Source organism: Pleurodeles waltl, chromosome 3_1 (assembly GCF_031143425.1).
Source record: "Pleurodeles waltl isolate 20211129_DDA chromosome 3_1, aPleWal1.hap1.20221129, whole genome shotgun sequence".
In the NCBI taxonomy this organism is placed as follows: domain Eukaryota; kingdom Metazoa; phylum Chordata; class Amphibia; order Caudata; family Salamandridae; genus Pleurodeles; species Pleurodeles waltl.
The window spans coordinates 629,179,403-629,201,750 of NC_090440.1; the positions used below are offsets into that span (position 1 = coordinate 629,179,403).

General features: G+C 47.9%; 1 protein-coding gene across 1 annotated transcript in view; it reads left to right on the forward strand.

Annotated features, from left to right (window-relative positions):
* The first annotated feature begins 1,443 nt into the window (after positions 1 to 1,443).
* Positions 1,444 to 22,348, forward strand: part of LOC138284401 (mucin-5B-like) — a 1,991,087-nt gene continuing 1,970,182 nt past the window's right edge. The window contains exon 1 of the mRNA XM_069223138.1: positions 1,444 to 1,548. Coding sequence (XP_069079239.1) covers positions 1,467 to 1,548 — 82 coding nt within the window. The 5' untranslated portion in view covers positions 1,444 to 1,466. The remainder of the gene's footprint in view (positions 1,549 to 22,348) is intronic.

Sequence of the window (22,348 nt, forward strand, 5' to 3'; positions counted from 1 at the left end):
GAGAAGAAATAGTACCTCAATCACAATATGTGCGGCAGGCGAGCAATAATTAAGTTTAATTAATATGTTCTTGGTCGTTGCTCACCTGACAAAATTGGAAATGACGTTTGGCCGCACTAGCTCATTAAGACGGCTGCAGAGAAGAGGGACGCTGCAGCTGACAAACAGTAAGCCAAGGGTGGGCTCCAAGTCCTTTTCTACCTACAACAGCGTCTCACTAGCAATACCCATGGGCTAGCGCATGCTATCGCAGGCTCGACCCTAAAAAATAACCATACTGGAGTTCAGAAGGGGAATGAGCAATACATATGCTCTTCTATTTTGTGTTTATCTTGTTATATTTGCTGTGCATTCAAAGGCCAAATGTCAACACACAACAACATCTAAATACGTGAACTATACACATATTTCAAAATATATCAATAATTAGGAAAGCATACATGAAGCACATGTTTATAATCCTGAAGTGTGGTGGAGATCAAAAACAAATCATGACTCTATTTGGTGATTCACAAATTAATATTGTTCAGTGAAACCCGATTTGTACACATTATCGTTTATGTGGCACATAGTTTTACCAGCAAAAATATGTCTATGCAAATTTGGTGGCCATTTCAAATGATAATGCGCAGGCTTGAGATAATTGCTGCATTTGATTTTTTTGGGTGACGCTTAGCTTTTTCACAATCCCAAGGACTTCACAAAATTAATAGCAGGACCCCAACGCTAAAAAAAAGTTCCAGCGCCATTGCTCTGAGGTAGATTTAAACGGCACTAATTAGCACCATCTACCCATTGAAATCCTAGTTTTGGAGAATAAGAGTTGGGGAAATGGTGAGGATGATGGGGGAGGGGGTCAAAATGTCTACAAAAAAAACTCGGCCAAAGTAAGCCTTAATCTTTTTAAGGATTTGCGTATCCCATGATGCTTCTGGATTCTATAAACGCTTCTTTCTTAAACACTCACGGGCCTTTCGTCTGCACCAATGTCCTTTGCTACCATTCTTCTGGATGCGTTATTTTTCCCACCTCTGATCCATCGGAACCAGGGGTATCTAGGCCCACTAACTCCTGTTTGGCTCCATGCAGTTCTGCTGCCAGATGATCCATTATGCTAAATAGATATACTGTAATGCCATTTTTCTACTGCCACCTTGCAGTTCTCAGCAGTTGATTCATTTGCTTTCTGATTTGGAGGACATCAGCATGGTAACACCACGGATTGGATTTTTGTCATACTGTAAATCCACCACGGGCTGGTGATCTCAGCCCACTGCTGGCAAAGTTTATATGAGCCATACAGTGATAAAGTTCCTTGTGAGACTCTTGTGGGAGCCCTACCCTCTACCCTGCAGTCAGCCGTTACAAGTACCCGTGCCAGGTTTCTAAGCTATAAAAGGGACTACGGTGCCAAGGATGGCCATTATTCCAGAAAGACTGCAAGAGCGCCTCGTGTTCCGGCTAAAATGGGAGTAGGCCAGGGTGTGCAGCTGTGCATACTACTCCTGATCTTCAGCTGTCGGAGCAGGAATCAGCAGCTGCAGAGAGGTCAGTCTAAGTCCTTGCAGAAGGTCCAGTATTGCTCCTTCCCTCATTGGAGAGGGGGTTCAGAACGCCCAGGTGTTCTTTAAGGGCAATGGTATTGTTGCGAGTTTTCATTTGAAATCTTGATCCTAAAGTGGATATTTCAGAGGCAAACTATTTGTTTTTATAACTGCTTTTGATTTGATTTAAAACACAAATTCTGAGATAAAGGGCTTTGGGAAATTATATCAGGCCAACTGGAAACAATATAGCCAGTTTTCAAAGGTAAAATACCCCCCATTTGTCTTGTTTTCAGTCTCACTAAATGGTGGCTTTTTCAAAAGAAAGTGTACAATAATGGTTGTATTCATGTTTTGTTTGGCGCTTCTGGTACGCCGTAAAGAAGGTGCCTCACTGCAAAATGCACTAAATGGAATATGGGAAGAGAGCCTAGTGCCTTTCTCAATTATGATTTTTTTAAAAAAAGTAATTACCTTTATACTTCATCTGATTTGAGGAGTGCACGTCTGGGAATAATAGATTTGTTTTGCCTAAACGTCGTGTAGATTGAAACAAAAGTGCTGCTTTGTTGTCATTAGTGACGTTATGTTTCCCTGCGGTTTATCAGGCCACCGACTAAATAATACATGCTCTCTGGTATTTACTCAGTGGTAGACAAAATAGTACATAATCTCTGCTCTGCTACGTGGCCAGCTAATTTTCTGAACCGTCACTGTTTATCTGGCCACAGGTTAAATAGTAGAGATGATGTATTATTAACTAGTGGCCAGATAAATAATGTGAAGGAGGTCTTTATTTTGCTGGACATAATGAAAAAAGAGAGCAGGCAGTAGTAGTGTGGTAGACATCTTGTAATGGGGATGCAGGAAAGTGTATGAAGCAGTTGAGAGTAAGTGCACACACAAATATACAATAGTACGTACAAAGATATGTGCATGAATTAAGCTAGGCTGTTTATGTATGAAAACACAGTAAAATCAATTTTGAATAAAAAATATATGTATTTTGCTCTTGAAATAAGAAATGTAGGAACTGTCAAAACGTCTGTTTCAGGAGCGTTAGCATTTGTACACAGATATTTTGTGTTGGAGTCTAGGAGTATTTGACTGTTAGCAAAGAAAAACGAGGTTGCTTTTAATGCTTTGTACATAAATATTTTCTTCACTTATGAGAATACACTGGACCTAATATTCATGACCTTCCTTCTGTTGACATTTATGACTTGGGCTCATTTTGGGTTTCTAGTGGATGGTTTTGTGCTGGTTTTAGTCTTCTTTTTGAGAGGATTGTTCTTGCTTACTATTTCAAACCTGGCAACACAGAAGTCTCCCACAAGCAACAGCCAACAGGGATTACAAACCGATCAGTGCTATTTGGGCCAGAGATAAAGAGAGATACTTGAAGGAGGCAGCTGGCACTTGGGAACAGTGCTTTGGGACACTTGCTGGAAGTAAATTGAGTGAGACACACTAATGAGACTTTTGTTGAATGGGGAAGTTAAAGAATTAGAGGGAGAAGTGTCTATTTACTCTGCTGCCTGCTGAGTACACTTATTATTCACCCAGCTGAGTGCATAGATGCTCATTAGTCTCATGTCATGAGTGGTCCCTTCAACCCCACTGACATTTCAGTCACTGGTTCATTGTATTGTTGGATGGTAGTTTCATTTGTAACATACTAAGCAGTTTTTTAAGTGGGCTGGGCCCTCTCACTACTGAAATATCATTTCTGTCCTTGGCATTGTTGTCTCAAGAAAATAAATATTGAAGGCAAAAAGCAAAAAAAATCTGAGTGACAGGCTTGGAGGCTGTACCTTACTAGTCATTGTGGAAGAGGCTTAGGGAAGGAAGGAGTAGGATGGATGGAGGAAGGATTAGTAGTACCATTAGGAGGAGAATGATGATCAGTTGGTTCATAAGGACCAAGAGGTAGTCCATCAGGAGGGCTAGGACGAGCATCACCACAAGGACCAGGGCAAAAATAGCCAGGCCCATGGAGACCAATTCCACGAAGACCAAAATTACCAGTGCAAGTGGAGACCAAGAAAAAAAAAGAGGCATAGGTAAAGGAAAAAAATGACTAGGGGTATTGGGACCAAGGTGATAAGAATTAAGAGGGTGGACAAAAAGGATGTGGAACATGTTGATCAGGTCCCAGTGGACAAGGGCCAGAAGAAAAGGAAAGGCCAGCGGGGGAAAGAACAAAAAGCCTTGTGTCATAAGGACATGGAGGGCTAGAAGGGCCCGAGTGCACTGACCGAAACTAGAGCAATGAGGACGACTAGTGCCAGGAGTAGCTAAACCAAGAGCTCAGACCAAAAAGGACCAGTACCAAGAGACCAATGAAAAGACTGATCAGAGTTGGGAGGACCAAGGCCACAGAGATCAGATTAAGGAGCAGCAATTATCGACAAGCAAATGGACCATTGGTAGGCATAACTATGGTAACAATCCATGTAGGAATCATTTAGCTGCGGCCCGTCCTTCAGGACATAGGGGCCATGCCCCCGCCTTTTGCCCCTCATGAAGAGTGACTGTCAGGCTGAGCAAAGGTCAGCCTAACGGACACTCTTCATGTTCAGCTCAGGCAGCCAGGAGTGAGACATGCACGATTTGCACAGACTTCTGGCTGCCTCAGCTGAACTTTGCTGGGCTGAAGAGGTCACAGCTCCTATGGGCGTGACCTCCTTGGCTCAGCAAAGGTGCCTAGAGGCCCTTCCCCTCGTGACGAGGGGAAGCATCACCCATTGACTTCGATATGGGCGCTTCAGGTCGAAGCCCTGAAGCGACCAGAGCGAGTGTCAATCAGTGACACCTCGTCACAGAGTGTGGTGGGGTCAGAATTCTCACTGACCCCATAACCACTCTGTGATGAAGTTAAGACTTGTGCCTTCCCTCATTGGCTGACCTAAGGTCAGCCAATGAGGGAAGGCAGCAGTCCCAAACCTCCTGGGACCTCCGAGGCTGAAGGTAAGTGTGTGTGTGTATTTTTTTTTTTAATGAATGCTTGGTGCATGAGTGTATGTTTGAATGTTGACCAGTGCTGTGAATGGATGTGCGTGCATGTGTGAATGAATGAGTGTGAGTGTGCTGGAATCATTACACTCCTCCGGAAGAGACTACAGGCAATACAAAACTCAGCAGCAAGACTCATCCTTGTCCTCCCCAGACGGACTCACATCACCCCACACCTCAAAAGCTACACTGGCTCCCGATCCAGACGAGATGCCAGTTCGAGATGCTGACCCATGTATACAAAGCCCTGCACATTGAAGGACCATCATACATCAACAAACAAATTACCTTCCACCAACTGACCAGACACCTTTCATTCACCTCCCTCTTCCTCACATACACTCCCTGTATCCACTGATTCAGATGCAGAGGATGTTCCTTCTCTCACCGGGCAGTCAAATATTGGAACAACCTTCCCTTTCACCTCAGGAATGCTGCATCACTCTGGGAATTCAGGCAAGGACTCGAGACATGGCTGTTCAAATGAACAGAGCACCCCAAAGCAGATGATGTGCCACCCATTATACATCATGATTGATTGATTAATTGTCAAGAACCAGAAATCCCACAACCACAAAGGACCAGCACTAGCAAGATTAGACCTAGGAAAACCATTGATTGGAGACCATGACAGAGGGGACCAGGGTCAGATGAATAAGACTATGATGGAACAGGCAAACCAGGATACCAGGAGGACTAGTACAACTAGAATGGGGCAGGAAGATCAGACGGCTAGGAGGGATAGGGAAATCAGGACAAGTGGGACCAGCGCCAAAAGACCCAACACAGTCTGGACAGAGGAGTAATAGAATTGAGACCAGGAGTACATGGACCAGGGGTACCATGAGCAGAAGGATTAGGAACAGGAAAACCTGGGGAGCAGGACCAGGTAGACAGATGGATGAGAATTTAGGATGTGGAAGATAAAAAGGTCCAGAACTGGAAGCCTGTGAAACAAGAGACCCAGAATCCTAATGATGTGGGGACGGAGTGCATGGGAATGATGACCAGACCACAAAGTATAGGGCCAGGAAGTTTTAAAGCTAGTATGAACTGGAGGTCAAGGTAAATTAGAACTACGAAAGACTAGGATGATTTGCGTAGGCCAGGACACATTTTTGCAAACCCATGAGTGCAAGGGACAGGAGGACTAGGGCCAGGAGGATCAGGATCAGGTTGAAGAGGATTATAACAATCAGGACCAGGAGAGCAATGGCCAGTAGACCAACAGACATGGATAAGCTGAAAAGGGGACAAGGAAGGACCAAACTGACCAGGCTCATGAGGGGCAAACCTGATTCAAGAGGGCTGCAGAGGCAGTAGGCCTATGAGAAAAATGAACTGATCCAGGAAAACCAGGGCAACTCAAGCCAGGAAGACAAAGACTGTGAAGCCAGGACACACACAGCCAGATGGACCAAGGAGACAAGTAGTGCAAGGACTTGTGGTACCAGGGTGAAGAGAACCAGGACAAAGTGACCAGGGTCAAGAGGACCAGAAAGGAAGGCAACCAGATGGGTCAAGACTGGGGGAACCAAGAACGGCACTATTGCCGAGTGACAAGGTTTAAGATAACCAACACAGTAAGACAAGAAGGACCAAAACAACAAGGATGAAGGAGCCCAAGACTAGGATGGCTGATAAATGAGGTCAAGGAGAAGAAGGCCCAGGAGAATCCAAACTAAAAGTGCAAGGACCAAAAAAATCATGGCCAAATGACAAGGTGTATAATAGCCAACACAATAGGACAAGAAGGTCCAGCGCAACAAGGATGAAGAAGACCAAGACTAGGACAGCTGATGGACCAGGTCAAAGAGAACAAGGCCCAGCAGAACCCAAACTAAAAGGACCAGGATCAAGAAGATCAGGACAATGAAAAAGCAAGACTAGGACGAACATGCCCAGGTGTACCCAGGAGGTGAAACGAGTAACACAGGTTTTCAGGAGTTCTAAGAGGACCAGAAGAAAAAGGAACAGGATGGTAAAGAAGGTCCAGACCTAGAGCACCAGGACCAGAAGGACCACTGTGAGTAGGAAAGGGAGGATCAGGACCAGGGACATCAGGACCAGAATGACCACTGTGAGTAGGACCAGGCTACAGGGCTAGGGACAAGATGGACAAGATGATGAGGAACAAGATGGACATGCCGAGGAGAACCAGAACATGTTGGACCATGGTCAGTTGGTGTAGAACCATGAGAACAAGGATCAGAAGGTGCAGGGCCAGAAGGATCATTACCATATCCAGGGAGACTAAGATGGTTAGGGGCATTTAGACCAGGGAACCAGAATAAGTAAGAAAGATGAGTGGGTCAGTACTAAAGATACCAGGAGGACCAGAGCCAGAAATGATCAGGACCAAGAGGACCAGGAACACACCTAGAAGGGAACTTGGGACATAGCCAAGAGTACCAAGTGGAGCAGAAAGACCAGGACTTGGGGGTAGCAGGACCAAGGTAAAGAACATCAGGAGGACCATAAAAGCCAGAAAGACCAAGGGAACTGGACATGGTTGATCAGAAGAACCAGGACCAAAATGACCAGGCTCAGAAGGACCCAAACAAAGAGAACCAGGACCAAAAGGACCCAGTGCATGCAGTACCAGAAGGACCTTAAGACAAGCTCAGGAGGACTAGAACAGCCAAACAAAGACTACAAGGGGTAGGAGGGTGGGCCTAAGAGGACCAGGATACAAGCAGCCAGGTGGGCTGAGAGGCCCACCAGGACCTAGTGCAGAGGTACCAAGAATTAGGTCAACAGAGTGAGGAGTATGAGAAAGATGAGATCAAGGGGACGAGGGTCAGGAGTAACGGAAAGCAACAAGTAGAGCTAGGAGAAGAGGGCTGGATGGACCAGGAAGGCCAGGATAAAGCAGACTAGGCACACAAAGACTTCATTACTACCCTGGCAGTAGGTGATAAAGCAGAGGTAATACCGCCAACAGGCCGGTGATAAAAAAAATGGAATTTTGACTATGGCGGAAACCGCCAACACAGACAGCCACTTTAACACTCCGACTGCCACACCGGTAGCAACAAGCACCACAGCGGTAACCACCAACAGCCAGGCGGAAGACAGTGTACCGCCCACTGTATTATGAGAGGCCAATCCGCCACCTTTTCCAGGGCGGTACCAGTGCCATCAAAGGAACTGCGGAAACAGCACACAGAAGGGAAACAACTCACCTCTCGACACTCAAGGAAGAACCACAACGCCATGGGGCCCGAGTTGAAGATTTTTCCAATGTTGGTCTACCTCCTCCAACATCAGGAACACGAATGGCGGCAAAGAAGACCACAGTGAGTACCACACCTAGCACACAAGGGAGGGGGGTAGGAAAAAGAGAGTGACACACACACGCAACGGCCCCACCCCCAACACCATACACACAAACAGATGCAACAACATTACATATACACCACGTAACCCTCAGGAATCACGCAAGGACAAAAGGAAGTGAGGAAAGTCATTGTAATATTTAAAATGAGCTAAATACGTCCTTAAAGCACAAAACAGTATGTACAATATATACAAATGGAGGGACAATGACGACTCCAAAATGTCTGTGGCCCACAGGGCCATAAAACATAGGCCAAGGCCACACTTGACTCCTGCCTCAATACGGAGAGAAAACTGCTGGGGCATCAGGTCGAAGATACACAGGCAGCTCAGGGAGAAGGGGGGGGGAGGCACCTCAGATGGAAGATGGTACAATGCCATTGCTCCTGGAGGGGGCTACATGCCCTCTGAGATGTCCTGGGGAGTGCAAAGCCACAGTCTCTCTAGTGGGTGGTTTGCCCACTGCTTGGTCTTGGGGAGTGCAAAGCCACAGTCTCTATAGTGGGTGATTTGCCCACTGCTTGGTCCTGGGGAGTGCAAAGCCACAGTCTCTCTTTTGGGTGGTTTGCCCACTGCTTGGCCCTGGGGAGTGCAAAGCCGCATTCTCTCTAGTGGGTGGTTTGCCCACTGCTTGGTCTTGGGGAGTGCAAGCCACAGTCTCTCCAGTGGGTGGTTTGCCCAGTGTTTTGGAGGGGGCATTGTGCCCAGTGTGCTTCATCCTGGCAAGAAGGGGCTGAGTGGATGCCTTCTTCCACTGGTTCTGAAGGGGGTCTTGTGCCCAATATGCTTCATCCTGGCAAGGAGGGGCTGAGTGGATGCCTTCTTCCACTGGTTCTGGAGGGGGCCTTGTGCCCAGTGATGCAGATCCTGGATGGTGAAAGGTCACAGTCACTCACCTGGATGTCACACCTACAGTTGTTGCAGGGCCCAGGATGCATTACAGCCCATGTAGTCACAACTACATACTGCTCGCCAGCGGTGACGGCTGCTCAGTGGATGGCAGTTGTGGGGCTGGCGGCAGTGCTGTCAGTGGTAGGGGGAGGCTCCAACCCTTCCCCTGCAGCCTCGGATGGCTGCTCACTGAGGCTGCTGGCAGTGGTGCTGCTGGCAGTGGTGCAGGTGGCGGTGCTTGCGGCGGTGCAGGTGACGGTGCTCTCAGTGGTGGGGGGAGGCTCCAGCCCTTGCCCTGCAGCCTCGGACGGCTGAAGTGCCATGGCTGGTGTTGTTTGCCTAGATGCTGCTTCAGCCCCAGGCACCAGATCCATCCTGCCTGCGGCGTCTGTTCCTTTTACATTGCCCTTGGAAGCTGTTGTTCCCTTCCCGACCTTGGCACCTGGTGGTACCTCCTTGCTTCTGCCAGCTGGTGTTTTCTTCCTGCCCTTGCTAGCTGGTGGTGCCTCCTTCCCCTTGTTGGCTGGTGGTGCCTCCTTGTTCCTACCAGCTGGTGGTATCTCCTTCCCCTTGCCTGCTGGTGGTGCCTCCTTGCCCTGGCTGGCTGGTGTTCCCTTCCTGCCCTTTGCAGATGGCGGTCCCTTCTTTCCCTTGGCAGGTGGTGCAGGCACACTGGCTGTGCTGACAGATGCCTCCTTGGAGCCTCTCTTACCTGCAGTAGCTGCAGAAACTACAGTGGCTGTGGAATGGGTGGCTGAGGTGCTGGGCTGAGTTCTGCCCACCCTGGCCAGAAGTGAAGGACGGGAGAGGGGCAAGGAATAGTCAATGGTGGTGCGGAAAAGCCTTTTAGGGATACTGGGGCTGGAAGAGGGTGAAGGTTTGGGAGTGGTTGTAGGAGGTGTCTGTCTGCTATATTTGGATGCAGGTGCATGGGCTGGATACTGTTGTGAGGTGGATGGCTGTTGGGTGTCTGAGTGAGTGCTTGCGTTTGTGTACTTTGGGAGGAGGGGGCACAGACACAGTGGGAGAGAACACAGGGGATGTGTGCATGGATGTGGGCGTGGTGACTGCCAGTGAGGTGCATGTTGTGATAGGAGTGCTGGTGATGGAGGTAGTGGATGCGGATGTAGTGCATGCAGGTGTGAGTGGAGATGCAACTTGGAGGGAGGTGGACAATGAGGAGGAGGGGGACACAGTGGAGGCAGTGGATGTTGGTGTGTCTGTATCTGGATGGTGATTGTGTGAGTGCCTGTGGGATGAAGTGTGGTGCTTGTATTTGCCTGAGCCACTTCTGTGTGTTGATTTGGGTGCATGCAGGTCGGAAGGTGTGCTTGGGATAGGCTAGGATTGAGGGGAATAGGACTGGGTAGAGGAAGTTGGAGGGGGGAGGCTAGAGACAGGGACAATGGCTGCCATCAGTAAGTTGGCCAGAGCCTGGAATGATCTCGGTTGGGCCGCCGTGCCAAAGTGAATGCCCTCCAGGTATGCATTTGTTTGTTGCAAATGCCCTGCTAGATCCTGGATGGCATTCAGTATGGTTGACTACCCAACAGAGAGGGATCTCAGGAGGTCAATAGCCTCCTCACTGAGGGCAGCAGGGTGGACTGGGGCAGGGCATGAGGTGCCTGGGGCGAAGGAGATGCCCACCCTCCTGGGTGAGTGGGCACGGGAAACTCGCTGAGGGGCTGCTTGCAGGGCGGTGCTGGTACGGGGGTGGCGGATGTACCTGCAGTTGAGGTGGCCACAGAGGTGTCTGCCACCACCAGGGAGCTTCCATTGAAGGAGGTGTCACTGTCAGAACTGTCTCCGTCGTGGAGCTCCCCTCGCCCTCCACCCCACTGGTGACCTTACTGATGGTGGATTCTGCCTCCAGGCCCATGTGGGATGCAGCTCCCTCCATCGCTGGTACCTCTGCTCCTCTGCCAAATTATGCTAATGCACACAAGGACAGGGTGACAAAACAAAAAGGGGGGAAGAGACAGAGGATACACTTGGTGAATGCCAGCAACAACACTACCGTTGGTGTACACAACTCACAGGGAACAGCCCTAGGCACTATGCCATGCACTACCAGTTACAATGCTAGTCACCAGGCTATGGGGTACAATGCCTAACGCCGTTAGCTGCACACCTGAAAGCCACAGGACCCTGCCCAGTAGTAGATGCCCACTAGCATTATTGGGGTTGGAGTGCATCTGAGCTTGTCCATCATAGAACCTACCCTGCCATGTTCGCCCTGGCCTAGGGACACCCACAGACCCACATCCCCCACCCACGTAACACCTTAACGTGCGCAACTTCATGATTCTGAATCTGTACTCATCCCCTTGTAACTGCTGTGATGCCTTCAAGCGCCCATCCAACTCCAGATAGGCCACAGCCAGGATGCGGAACATCAGGGGGTCAGGGTAAGACGGGCATCCCTTCCTCATTGGGAGGCCATCCCTAGCTGGACCTCCGCCATCTTCCTTGCCCAGCGGCGCAGGTCCTCCCACTGCTTGCGACAGTGGGTGCTCTGCCTGTCAAAGACCCCCAGGGTCCACACCTCTTTGGCGATGGCACGCCAAATACCTTTTTTCTGATTGGTGCTGACCTGCAGAAAAAGATACATAAGAAAATGTATTAGTCATGCCGTACGGACTGTTATACGCATGGCCCACCATATTCCTCCATCCCCTTACACGAAGACATTGCCCACCAAACATGCAGCACTCTGCCCTGGATCCCTCAGCCCCCCTACACGAGGCTTACACACACAGCACTCCATACATTCATGCCCCACGCATCATGCTCACAGTGTACTCACCTTTTTGTCTGGAGGACCATAAAGTAAAGGGTACTGGGGTAGGACCCCATCCACTAGTCTCTCCAACTCCTCTGAAGTGAAGGCAGGGGCCCCTTCCCCAGACACTCGAGCCATTGTCGGTTCCAGGGTCAGGTCACAGCAGCACTTGCAGTGTAGGTCCGCTCCTGTTGAAGGTCAGGTAGCAAGTGAGTGACAGATAGAAAATGGCAGTCATGTCCACGGCGGTGCATACCGTCACCACCTGCGTACATCACCATTGGCTCCTGGAACCCTTAGGCTCCGATGATAACCAATGATGTGTTGCACGGCAGTCATCGACCGTCTCCCGCGACGGCGCACAATGTCAGCGGAATGACCTAATTTCCACTTGTCCCTCCTCACAGGTCAGGCGGCCGCCATTTCAGGGGGTCACAGGCCATGGCACCTAACTGTGCCACAGCAGACATAGGCACATCAACAGACCTACACGTTCACATTAAGTTTCTGTAAAAAAAATGCAAGGCATATTAATCTGAGTATATGTTTGAATATGACCATCTGCTCACCGTTTTTCACCCTATCGTTCAACTGGTGAGGATGAATAGGAGATGGAGACATACCCCCGTGTACAGACCCCTGGTGCACCTGGCAACAATGGAGGACAGGCACATTGTCCTAACCTACAGACTTGATAGGGCCTCAATCCAAGAGCTGTGTGCCCAATTGGAGCCAGACCTGATCTCAGCTATCTGCCACCCCACTGGTATCCCCCCTCTTGTGTAGGTTCTGTCAGTGCTCCATTTCTCGGCAAGTGGGTCCTTCCAAGCGACAGTGGCCATGGCAGCAGGGTTGTCACAGCCTATGTTCTCACGTGCTGACCAGAGTGTTGACTGCCCTGATGAAACACATGCGCATCTACATCATATTCCCCCAGGTGGAGGATTTGGCCACAGTGAAGGCTGACTTCTATGCACTGGGACATATCCCCAATATCATTGGTGCTATTGATGGTACACATATTGCCTTTGTTCCCCCCTGGAAAAATTAACAGGTGTTCAGAAATCGAAAGAGCTTTCACTCTCTGAGTGTGCCTGGCGGACCAGTACATCTCCCATGTCAATGCAAAGTATCCTGGCTCTGTGAATGATGCCTTTATCTTGAGGAATAGCAGCATTCCATATGTGATGTCTCAACTCCAGAGGCACAGGATGTGGCTAATCGGTGAGCCAATGGTCCCCACCCAGTGTCTGTTGGTATATGGGTATGTGGTTGGCCCTAAGGGTGAGTGTCTGGCTAATAGGTATCCCTCGATATTTACAGGTGACTCTGGTTACCCCAAACTCTCATGGTTACTGACCCCAGTGAGGAATGCCAGGACAAGGGCTGAGGAACATTACCATGAGACACATGGGTGAACAAGGAGGATCATTGAGCGCACCTTTGGCATCCTGAAGGCCAGATTCCGGTGCCTCCATCTGACAGGTGGATTCCTGTGCTACTCACCCAAGAAGGTGTGCCAGATCATTGTTGCATGTTGCACAACCTGGCCTTGAGACGCCAGGTGCCATTTCTGCAGGAGGATGAGGCTGGAGATGGTCGTGTGGCAGCGGTGGAGCCTATGGACAGTGACGAAGAGGAGGCAGAGGAAGAGGATGTGGACAATAGAACTACTATAATTCAACAGTACTTCCAGTGACACACAGATAAGACACTGTAACTTCACCTTGCATTGCAGTTTTGTGTTGACATTGTACATGGAAGCCTTATTTTCCAAAACCTATGGCCACTTACTGTATGCATCTCTATTTTCAGATATCTGTGCCACACTCTGGCTCCTTGTGTGTTTACTGCTCCCACTACAGGTCATACCTACATATATATAACTGTAAATTTGAATTGCAATGTTTGCAGCTTGTTAAGCTAATACATATTTCAATCAATTGACAGACTCCATACTTGTATTAGTCCCAAGGGTGTTTATTTATGTGATAATAAGTGTGGGAGTATTGCAGTGGCTGGGTTGATGATGGAGGAATGTCCAGGATAGAGTCCAGTCAATTGGTATCACAGGTGCATTGTCCAAGGGGGCGTAGGAAGTGGAGCAATGGCAGTTCAAGGTGGACAGGATGACATAGTGGGACACAAGGGTGACATTCAGGGGAGTCTGATTTCCTGGCAGGGGTATAGGCAATGTTCTATAGCTTCTGCCTGGATCGCAGGGACCTTTTGCGTGGTGGTTCTCCTTCTCTAGGGGCAGGGGTGCTGGTGGCCTGTTGTTCCTCTGGCGGGACCTCCTGCCCACTAGCATCAGCGGAGGTGGATGGCTGTTCATCGGTGTGTCTAGTGTCAGGGGCCTGTTGGTGTGCCACTGCCTCCATCATGGTGTTGGCCATGTCTGCCAGCACCCCTGCAATGCTGACCAGGGTGGTGTGGATGTCCCTCATGTCCTCCCTGATCCCCAGGTACTGTCCCTTCTGCAGCCGCTGGGTCTCCTGCAACTTGGGCAGTATCTGGCCCATCGTCTCCTGGGAATGGTGGTATGTTCCCAGGATATTGGTGAGTGACTCGTGGAGAATCGGTTTCCTTGGCCAGTCCTCCCCCTGTCGCACAGCAGTCCTCCCAGCTTCCCTGTTGTCCTGTGCCTCTGTCCCCTGAACCGTGTGCCCACTGCCACTGTCCCCATGTCCCTGATCATCCTGTGTTTGTGGGGATGCCTGGGGTCCCTGTAGTGATGGACACACTGCTGATTGACATGTCCTGGGGACAGAGGGATGGGACCTCTGGGTGGGTGCTGTGGTGGTGTTTCCTGAGGGGGGGAGGTTCTATGGTGGTATAGGACTGTGCCTGGGTCACAGACTGTCCAGAGGTCCCTGATGAGGCAGGTTGGTCATCCTGATCCAGGCGTGCAGAACTGCTGTCGTCACTGTGGGCCTCTTCTGAGGGGGGACTGGATGTTGCTGGCACCTTCTCGCCGGTGTTGTGTGGGGGTCCTGTGGGGATGTAAATGCAGTGTTATTGTTTCTGTGTGTGACACCTTGTGCATGGGTATGTTCCCCTCTTTGGTTGTTATTAAAAAGGCAGCTTTGGCTTGTTTGAGTTGTGATTTGGTTGGCTAAGTGATTGTTACTAGTGTGCATGCTGTGGTGATGGGGGTCCATGCAGGTCTGTGATGGAGGTCCATGCATTGGTGTTGCATGCAGGGCTTGGTATTGGGATGGGTGGGTTGGGATGGTGGGGTATATGTAAGGTGGTGGAGTGATGGGGGTGAGGGTAGGGGTGGGAGTTTGTGATGGCATGCAGGTGGGGGGGTGAAAGTAGTAATGATTTAACTTACCAGAGTCCTGTCCTCCTGCTACTCCTACTAGGCCCTCAGGATGCATGATTGCTAAGACTTGCTCCTCCCATGTTGTTAGTTGTGGGGGAGGAGGTGGGGGTCCACCGCCAGTCCTCTGTACAGCTATCTGGTGTCTTGCAACCAGGGAACGCACCTTCCCCCGTAGGTCGTTCCACCTCTTCCTAATGTCATCCCTTGTTCTGGGGTGCTGTCCCACGCCGTTGACCCTGTCCACGAATCCCCGCCATAGCTCGATCTTCCTAGCAATGGACGTCTGCTGCACCTGTGATCCGAAAAGCTGTGGCTCCACCCTGATGATTTCCTCCACCATGACCCTTAGCTCCTCCTCTGATAACCTGGGGTGTCTTTGTGGTGCCATGGGCGTAGTGTGAGTGGTGTGTGTGAGGGAGTATGGGGTGATGTGTTGGGGTGTGTGCTGTGAGGTGCATGGATGGTGTATGGGTGATGGTGTTCTGTGGCTCTGATTCTGTGGGTGCTCCTGGAGTGTCTCTCCCTCATTTGTCAATTTTCTTGAGTCGTAAAGGGTTGTGGGTAATGTGTGTAAATTGTCCAGTGTGGTGGTGTTTTGTATGTGTGTGTGTATTTTGAGCGTGGCTGCATGTACTGCCAATGGTTTACCGCGGTGGAATGTCCGCCACAGAGATTTGTGGATCATAATGCTGTGGGCGTAGTTCTGTTGGCGTAACGGTGTGGGTTTTGGTACTGCCAGTTTATCACTGACCTTTGGGCTGGAAGACTTGTGTGTGTGTTTGTATAGTAGCAGATTTCTATGTGTGGGTCATAATATGCTTAGCTGTATACCGCCGCGGTATGTTGGTGGCAGTCAGCATGGCGGTAAGCGGCACTTACCGCCAATGTCACAATGAGGGCCTAAGTGTCAGTGATATCTTGGAGAATATGGAGTGCATGGGGTTTTCCACCTGTCTGGATGCTGGTGGAATACAGCATTGGGTCACAGTTCAAGTTGAGGTCCCCTTCAAGCACCACAACATCAGCATGAAAGCACCCCGTAGGGGATGAGAATTCCTGAAAAAAAATTGGGTCATCTACGTTTGGGGCACAGACATTCACTAGGAGGATATGCTGCCCTGCCAGGCTCCCCTCAATAATGACATAACGGCCATCTTTGTAGCTAAAATTGGCATAGTGACTGAAAGGGAGACTTTCATTGCCCTTCCTCTTTTTAACACCCATCTAAGCCATTTTGTCAGGGTTCAGGCATCCTTGACTACCTTCTTGGGCTGCTATGACCTTGTGATTAGGCAGACCCGCTCAGGCTACCTTAACATCTGCAGATGAGTTCCACTTCTTTCCAGATGGTGTGCTTAAAGACATTTTCCAGTAGAAATTCTACAAACATGGAAGGGCTCACAGTTACCCTAAGGGAATCTGAGCTCCCTCTTCCCTCAAAGGGCACAAGAGCCACTGATTATTGACTCTCACAGTTGTCTGTTACCACAGCCTGGTGGAATGCATTGGATAGTGCCTGCTCTGAGGACCCAGGATGATACCCTAGAGTAGTCATACTTGTTCCTGTATCACACAAAGGCTCCCCCTGCTGCCCATTGAAGGTGATTTAGTGCCTATACTAGGTAGGCATGCGGGCTTTCGACATCATCCCCATGTCACCCAGGGACATTAGTGTAATCTCTGCACTACCCTCCATGCTAACTGAGAAGAGCTCTCCCCAAACGCTACACTAGCCAACTCTGGTGTCAGCCAAATTGTGGGGGCTGCAGCTTCTTCAGGCATTTGGTATCTCCCTTGACGTGCCCATAGCTATTGCACTCATAGCATTTGGGGTTGAGCTACGCTGAGGACTTTTTTTTAGGAAAATCTTTGCGTCACGTTCGAATTGGGTATCCTACTGAGAACTGTTTTGGAAGCCTTCAAAGGGCTCCTTGTTTTTTGTTTCCCCTGCTCTTTCTTCTGTTGGGTACTCTGTCCACCCTTTTGCTGATCCCTCTCAGATACCCTCTTTGACACTCTGGTGCTGATTCAGAGGTCCCCTCTTGAGGTGGCTCCTTAGGTAAAGTGAGATTTCTGTCATTTAGGTAAAGAAAAGAAAGTAGTAAGTATGACTTTCTGAAAATCAGGTCATACAGCCCATTAAAATCACTCACTTTACCGCCCCTCATCCAGCCACACACTGATGTACTGGAATAATAAAGGCACTCTACTCAAGACTGCTTTGGCAACTTTTGGCTGTCCCTAAATCCTAAGCGGTACTTCTCAGGGGTGAGCATAAAGGAAGTCCTATTACATTATTTTCTGGGCATATGCGTCACGTTTTCTGATAAGGTTTTTTTTTTTTTATGTATGACGGCCATGCATGAATTTTTCTATGAAGGCTGACAAGGCATAACCATTTAGTTTAGACCTGCAAGTGTGCATTAATTTTTTCTGTATTTGCTGTGTTTGAAGGACTACTGGATGCATCTTTTCTTTGATGCATGACGGCTATGGTGGTGTTTTTAGGGATGTGACAACTAGCAATTCTGTATTTTAGCATGGATATATGTAGCCTATTGTTTCAAGCCTGTGCACTCATATCTGTGTTCACTATGTTTCCCTATGTGGAAACATAGGTACTGTTCATATACGTTTGTAAGTAAATATGTGACACATACATATTTTCATATGTAAATCATTCTATTTTGTCCATACGGAAATACACTTGGAATGTACAATGATTCACCCTTTTTTATAGCCAGATTTCCCTATTAACATACCATCTATATGGCAGGGCTGCTCTCAGGCAATGGTAGCACTCTAGTCATCAGTGCTTCAGTGGCACCTTATATGGCTGCACAGGCCCATTGTTGCATATATTGACACAGGTCGACTGTGGTCACCTCAGCTCAGTTCACTGTGCACAGGCAGGAAGCCCCCAACTATGTCTAGAGTCAACATAGCCTCCTCTGGGGATTGGGGTCGTGGAGGGTCTGCCACCCTCAAGATCAAGCATGACACACAGCAATGCACAGTCTCCTGCAGACATACCCCAGCACATTTGTGGTCCCATGGCCAAGTATGTTTATTTAACTATGAGGTTGTTGATATCAGGCTTGCCATGTTATTTACTAGAGACTTACAGCTTGTTTGTGTTTGACATGTCCCATCAGATGCTATGGTTTGACATGACTTAGCATACATAAGTGAGATTATTCCTATGATGCTTAGTTAGATCATTGATAGATTGTGGAACTGGTTCATATCTGCAGACCCAGACACCACATGCTGTCATTTGTCACTTGCTTCTGTCACAGTTGTTTGTGCTGGCCTTGCACATAGTTGTAGTTGTTGCCAATGTGACTGGTATATGTACAGACCTACACAATCTCTGTGATTATGGGGGTTATTCTAACTTTGGAGGAGTGTTAATCCGTCCCAAAAGTGACGGTAAAGTGAGGGATATACCACCAGCCGTATTACAAGTTCCATAGGATATAATGGACTCGTAATACGGCTGGTGGTAAATCCGTCACTTTTCCGTCACTTTTGGGACGGATTAACACCTCCTCCAAAGTTAGAATAACCCCCTATGTGTCTGGTGCTACATGGAAACAGTATTGTGTTGTACAGTGAGTATTAGTCTATGTGTGTTCCTTCACTCACATTAATGGCGTATTTTGTCAGGTATGCTTCTAGTTCAACATTGCTGGCATAATTCTGCTGTTGACCCTAAGTACCCATCTTCATCATCAACATTGTCTCTTCATTCATGCACAGCTTACTAAGTCAGACTTGTGAACTTTGTAGATGGACATAGCTTCTTCTACAGGCTACGAAGTATTTGCCCTTGCAATTCCAGATTTTGTTAGATCAAATGACTGACCCTCACACTTTACAGAACACCAGCCATAGCACTTGTGTAGTGTCTGAGTGAGCTCCAGATATTGGAGCTCAAAGTGACTTAAGAGAGTCTCTCAGATGTCCTTCCACATCATTTATTTGACATGGGCACACACTCACATCTAAATTCTACAACCTTTGTCACATTCACTATGAGTGTATTTAGATTGTGTGATTACTCATGACAGCTATGAGTAGAGAAGATGCAACATTTAACCTATCTGTGTCCTTCATCACACATGCAATTTGGCTAGGGTCTATGACTTGTTCAGACACTGCTTGACTTACATGCAGATTCCAAACAGTATTGGGCGTGAGAGACCTATACATTTAGGTGTTTTGGTCCCTGAATGTCACTCTCTCTTGTTCAAACATGTGAGTGCCACTGAGGAGTACATTTTCAGTAATCACCTGTGATAGTGACATTCAGACATTGCTTGGTTACATAGCAGACACAAACCTGCCATTGTAGGTAATTGCTACCCTTTTCCTACCTAGGCCATACATCTGTACAATAATCTTCACATATATTTCCAGGATTGCTGCAGGCACATCTCAAGCCAACACACGTGTGTGATATGTGTGTGAAAATGTGAATTGTTAGTGCTACAGGCTATGCCTACATTTCACTCACACATTCTTGTGGTAGTGCATTGTTTTGATATGTTTTCAGTTCCTGTCCCTATGTTATTTAAATCTGTTAAGGTTTAGTCATGCTCTCTGAGATGTGGGTGAGTTAAATAGGTATGTGAAGGTGAAAAGAAGAACGCCATGTGAAATATGAGTTCAAGTGATTTACTTACAACTTTTTATATAGTGATGCGTGGAGTACATTCTTTAACTGAAAAAGTTCTGCACAATTTGGTCTCTTCTGCATGCACCAGCAGCAGACTTTTGTTGTTCCAAATCCTTCTGTTGTGCATTATTGTCCTCGTCCTCCTCACTGAGGATGTCTGCCTGTTGGTCCCAGGGGATATGGGTGAGTACACAGATGCTGTGCAAAATTGCACAGACAAGTATTGTTTTGCACATAACGGGTTGTGCATTCAAAAGGCTTTCTCCTGTTAGACACCTGGACCTGGATTTGAGCAGTCCAAATGTCCTCTCCACCACATTCTATGTCCTTTTGTATTCATCGTTGTAAGCCCACTCAGCATCAGTTTGTGGATTTCCATATGCGGTCATGACAGATGGCTGGAGGTGGTAACCTTGGTCCGCTGCAATAGAATATGAGAAAATGTGTCAGGCATGCATATCTGTAAATTCCTATGTACCATGGCACATATTTGTTTTCAGTAAAGTGGTGATTGATACTTGCATATAGTATTGTGTGTGTTCCTGTTTGAATGCATAGTTGTACTGGTGTGTGGTGGTTCATTTACCAGTTGTGAGTTGTGCCTCAGGGACCTGGTGACTGTTGATTACTGTTTAGTCTGATAGTTCACCGATGCAGAATATGTGTGGTGTTGTCTATATTTGTCCCTTAGTCCCTTTACTTGAGACCTGCAGAAGAGTGATCTTTGCGTAATTTGTACCTATGTTTTTGTGTTGTGTGCCATGAGACAGGTGTTGCACCCAGTGTGTTGCATGTGAATCCCATCCCCTTGGCCTTGAAATACCTACATTGCACAAAGTGTTGTTGCTGCCAATTGCTGACTAGCATGCCTATGTGCATGTGGTTCATATGCACAATGTGGCACAATTGAATGGGATGTATTGTGATGTATGGATTGAGTTTCCAGGCACCTGTAGGACAGGGCAAGGCATGAGGTGCTTTTCTGCACTGCCCTGCATCACTTATTGAGCCCTTCAAAGTCCCATGTCTCCTTATTATTCTGCATGTCTGTCACCTATCAGTGCACTGGCAGTAGTTCAGCTGCCACACTCCACCGCTGACACCCTTGTATCATGTTAAGGAGATGTAGGATTTATGGGTATGATTGTTGGTGTGCTGTGAGGTGTCCATTCCTACACATGATCTATCAAGGATGGTGATGATCTATTTCAATGTGTACTGCACTATGTACTACACAAGGATAAGGTGAACACAATTAGTACATCAGGTATATTTTGATGATATGTAGAACGTGATGCCACCAATACAGTGGCATAAATTGGCAGTGCTGCCTCAGATTTCTACAGCACAGTAAATGTGGGGCTGTACCAGTATGTGAGTTGTTTGACGGTTGCATGGCCAATGCAATACACATAGCTGAGCTATTCCATGCTAAGTGTTGTATGTGAAGATTCTGTATTATATAATAAACATGTAGACATATGTAGTGGTTTTATCCCAGCTCTGAATGCAAAGGGGACATTGGTCCACTAGTCCATCATGTAAAGTGTCAGTCAGGTGGTGCTAAGAACTTCTACATACAGGTGTTTGTGAAGGTGATGTGCATTGAGTGAGAGGTAATGATGCATGTGGCATATGTGTTGTTGTCCACACATCTGTGTTACCCTGCCCATGTGCGTGTAGCATGGTGTATGTATTGTTTCTCCCACATTTAGTAAGTTGTCTGTGTTATGAAGTGTAAGCTGGCTTACTTATGAGTAGGTGTTAGACCTGGCATCCTTGGCGTGGTCTCCACCTGTCTTTTTTGCCTCTGCTTCCCGTGATTTGACTGTGTGCTGGACTATGTTTTTGCTGTTTTTGGTACTCTGGGTGCTTCACCACTGCTGACCAGTGCTAAAGTGAAATTGCTCCTGTGAAAAATGTATGTGTAATTGGCTTTCCATGATTTGCATATTTGATTTACTATTAAGTTCCTAGTAAATTGCAGTAGAGGTGCCCAGGGCCTGTAAATCAAATGCTACTAGTGGGCCTGCAGCACTGGTTATGCCACCCACCTGAGTAGCCCTGTAAACATGGCTCAGACCTGCCACTGCAGTGTCTGTGTTTACAGTCTTGCACTGCCAATTCAACTTGGTGAGTGTACCCACTTGCCAGCCCCAAACCTTCCCTTTTTATACATGTAAGGCACCCCAAAGTAGGCCCTATGTAGCCCCATGGGCAGGACGCAGTGTATTTTAAAGGTGGGATATGTACTGATGTGTTTAACATGCCGTAAAGTGAAATACTGCTAAATTTGTTTTTCACTGTTGCAAGGCATTTCTCTCTCATAGGTTAACATGGGGGCTGCCTTTAAATAACTTTAAAGTGCATATTCCCTTTGGGAGCAGATAGAAATGTGGACTTTGGTGTCTCTGAACTCACAATTTAAAAAACAATCTTTTAGTGAAGTTGGTTTTTAGATTGTTAGTTTGAAAATGCCACTTTTAGAAAGTGATCATTTTCTTGCTTTAACCATTCTGTGACTCTGCTTGCTTGTGGATTCCCTGTCTGGGTCAGGTTGACAGTTGGGCTGTTTGTGAATCCCGTCTAGACAGTGAGACAAAAGGTGCTGGGGTGTAGCCTGCCTGTCCTGATAAGCCATCTGTGCTACAGTGGAGAGAGGAGTGGTTACTTGCACCTGAATGGGCTGTACCTGCCCTCTCACAATGCAGTCTCCAACTCCCTGGTGTGTGTCTGGTGCCTGGCCTGGGCAAGGCAGGATCTTGTGA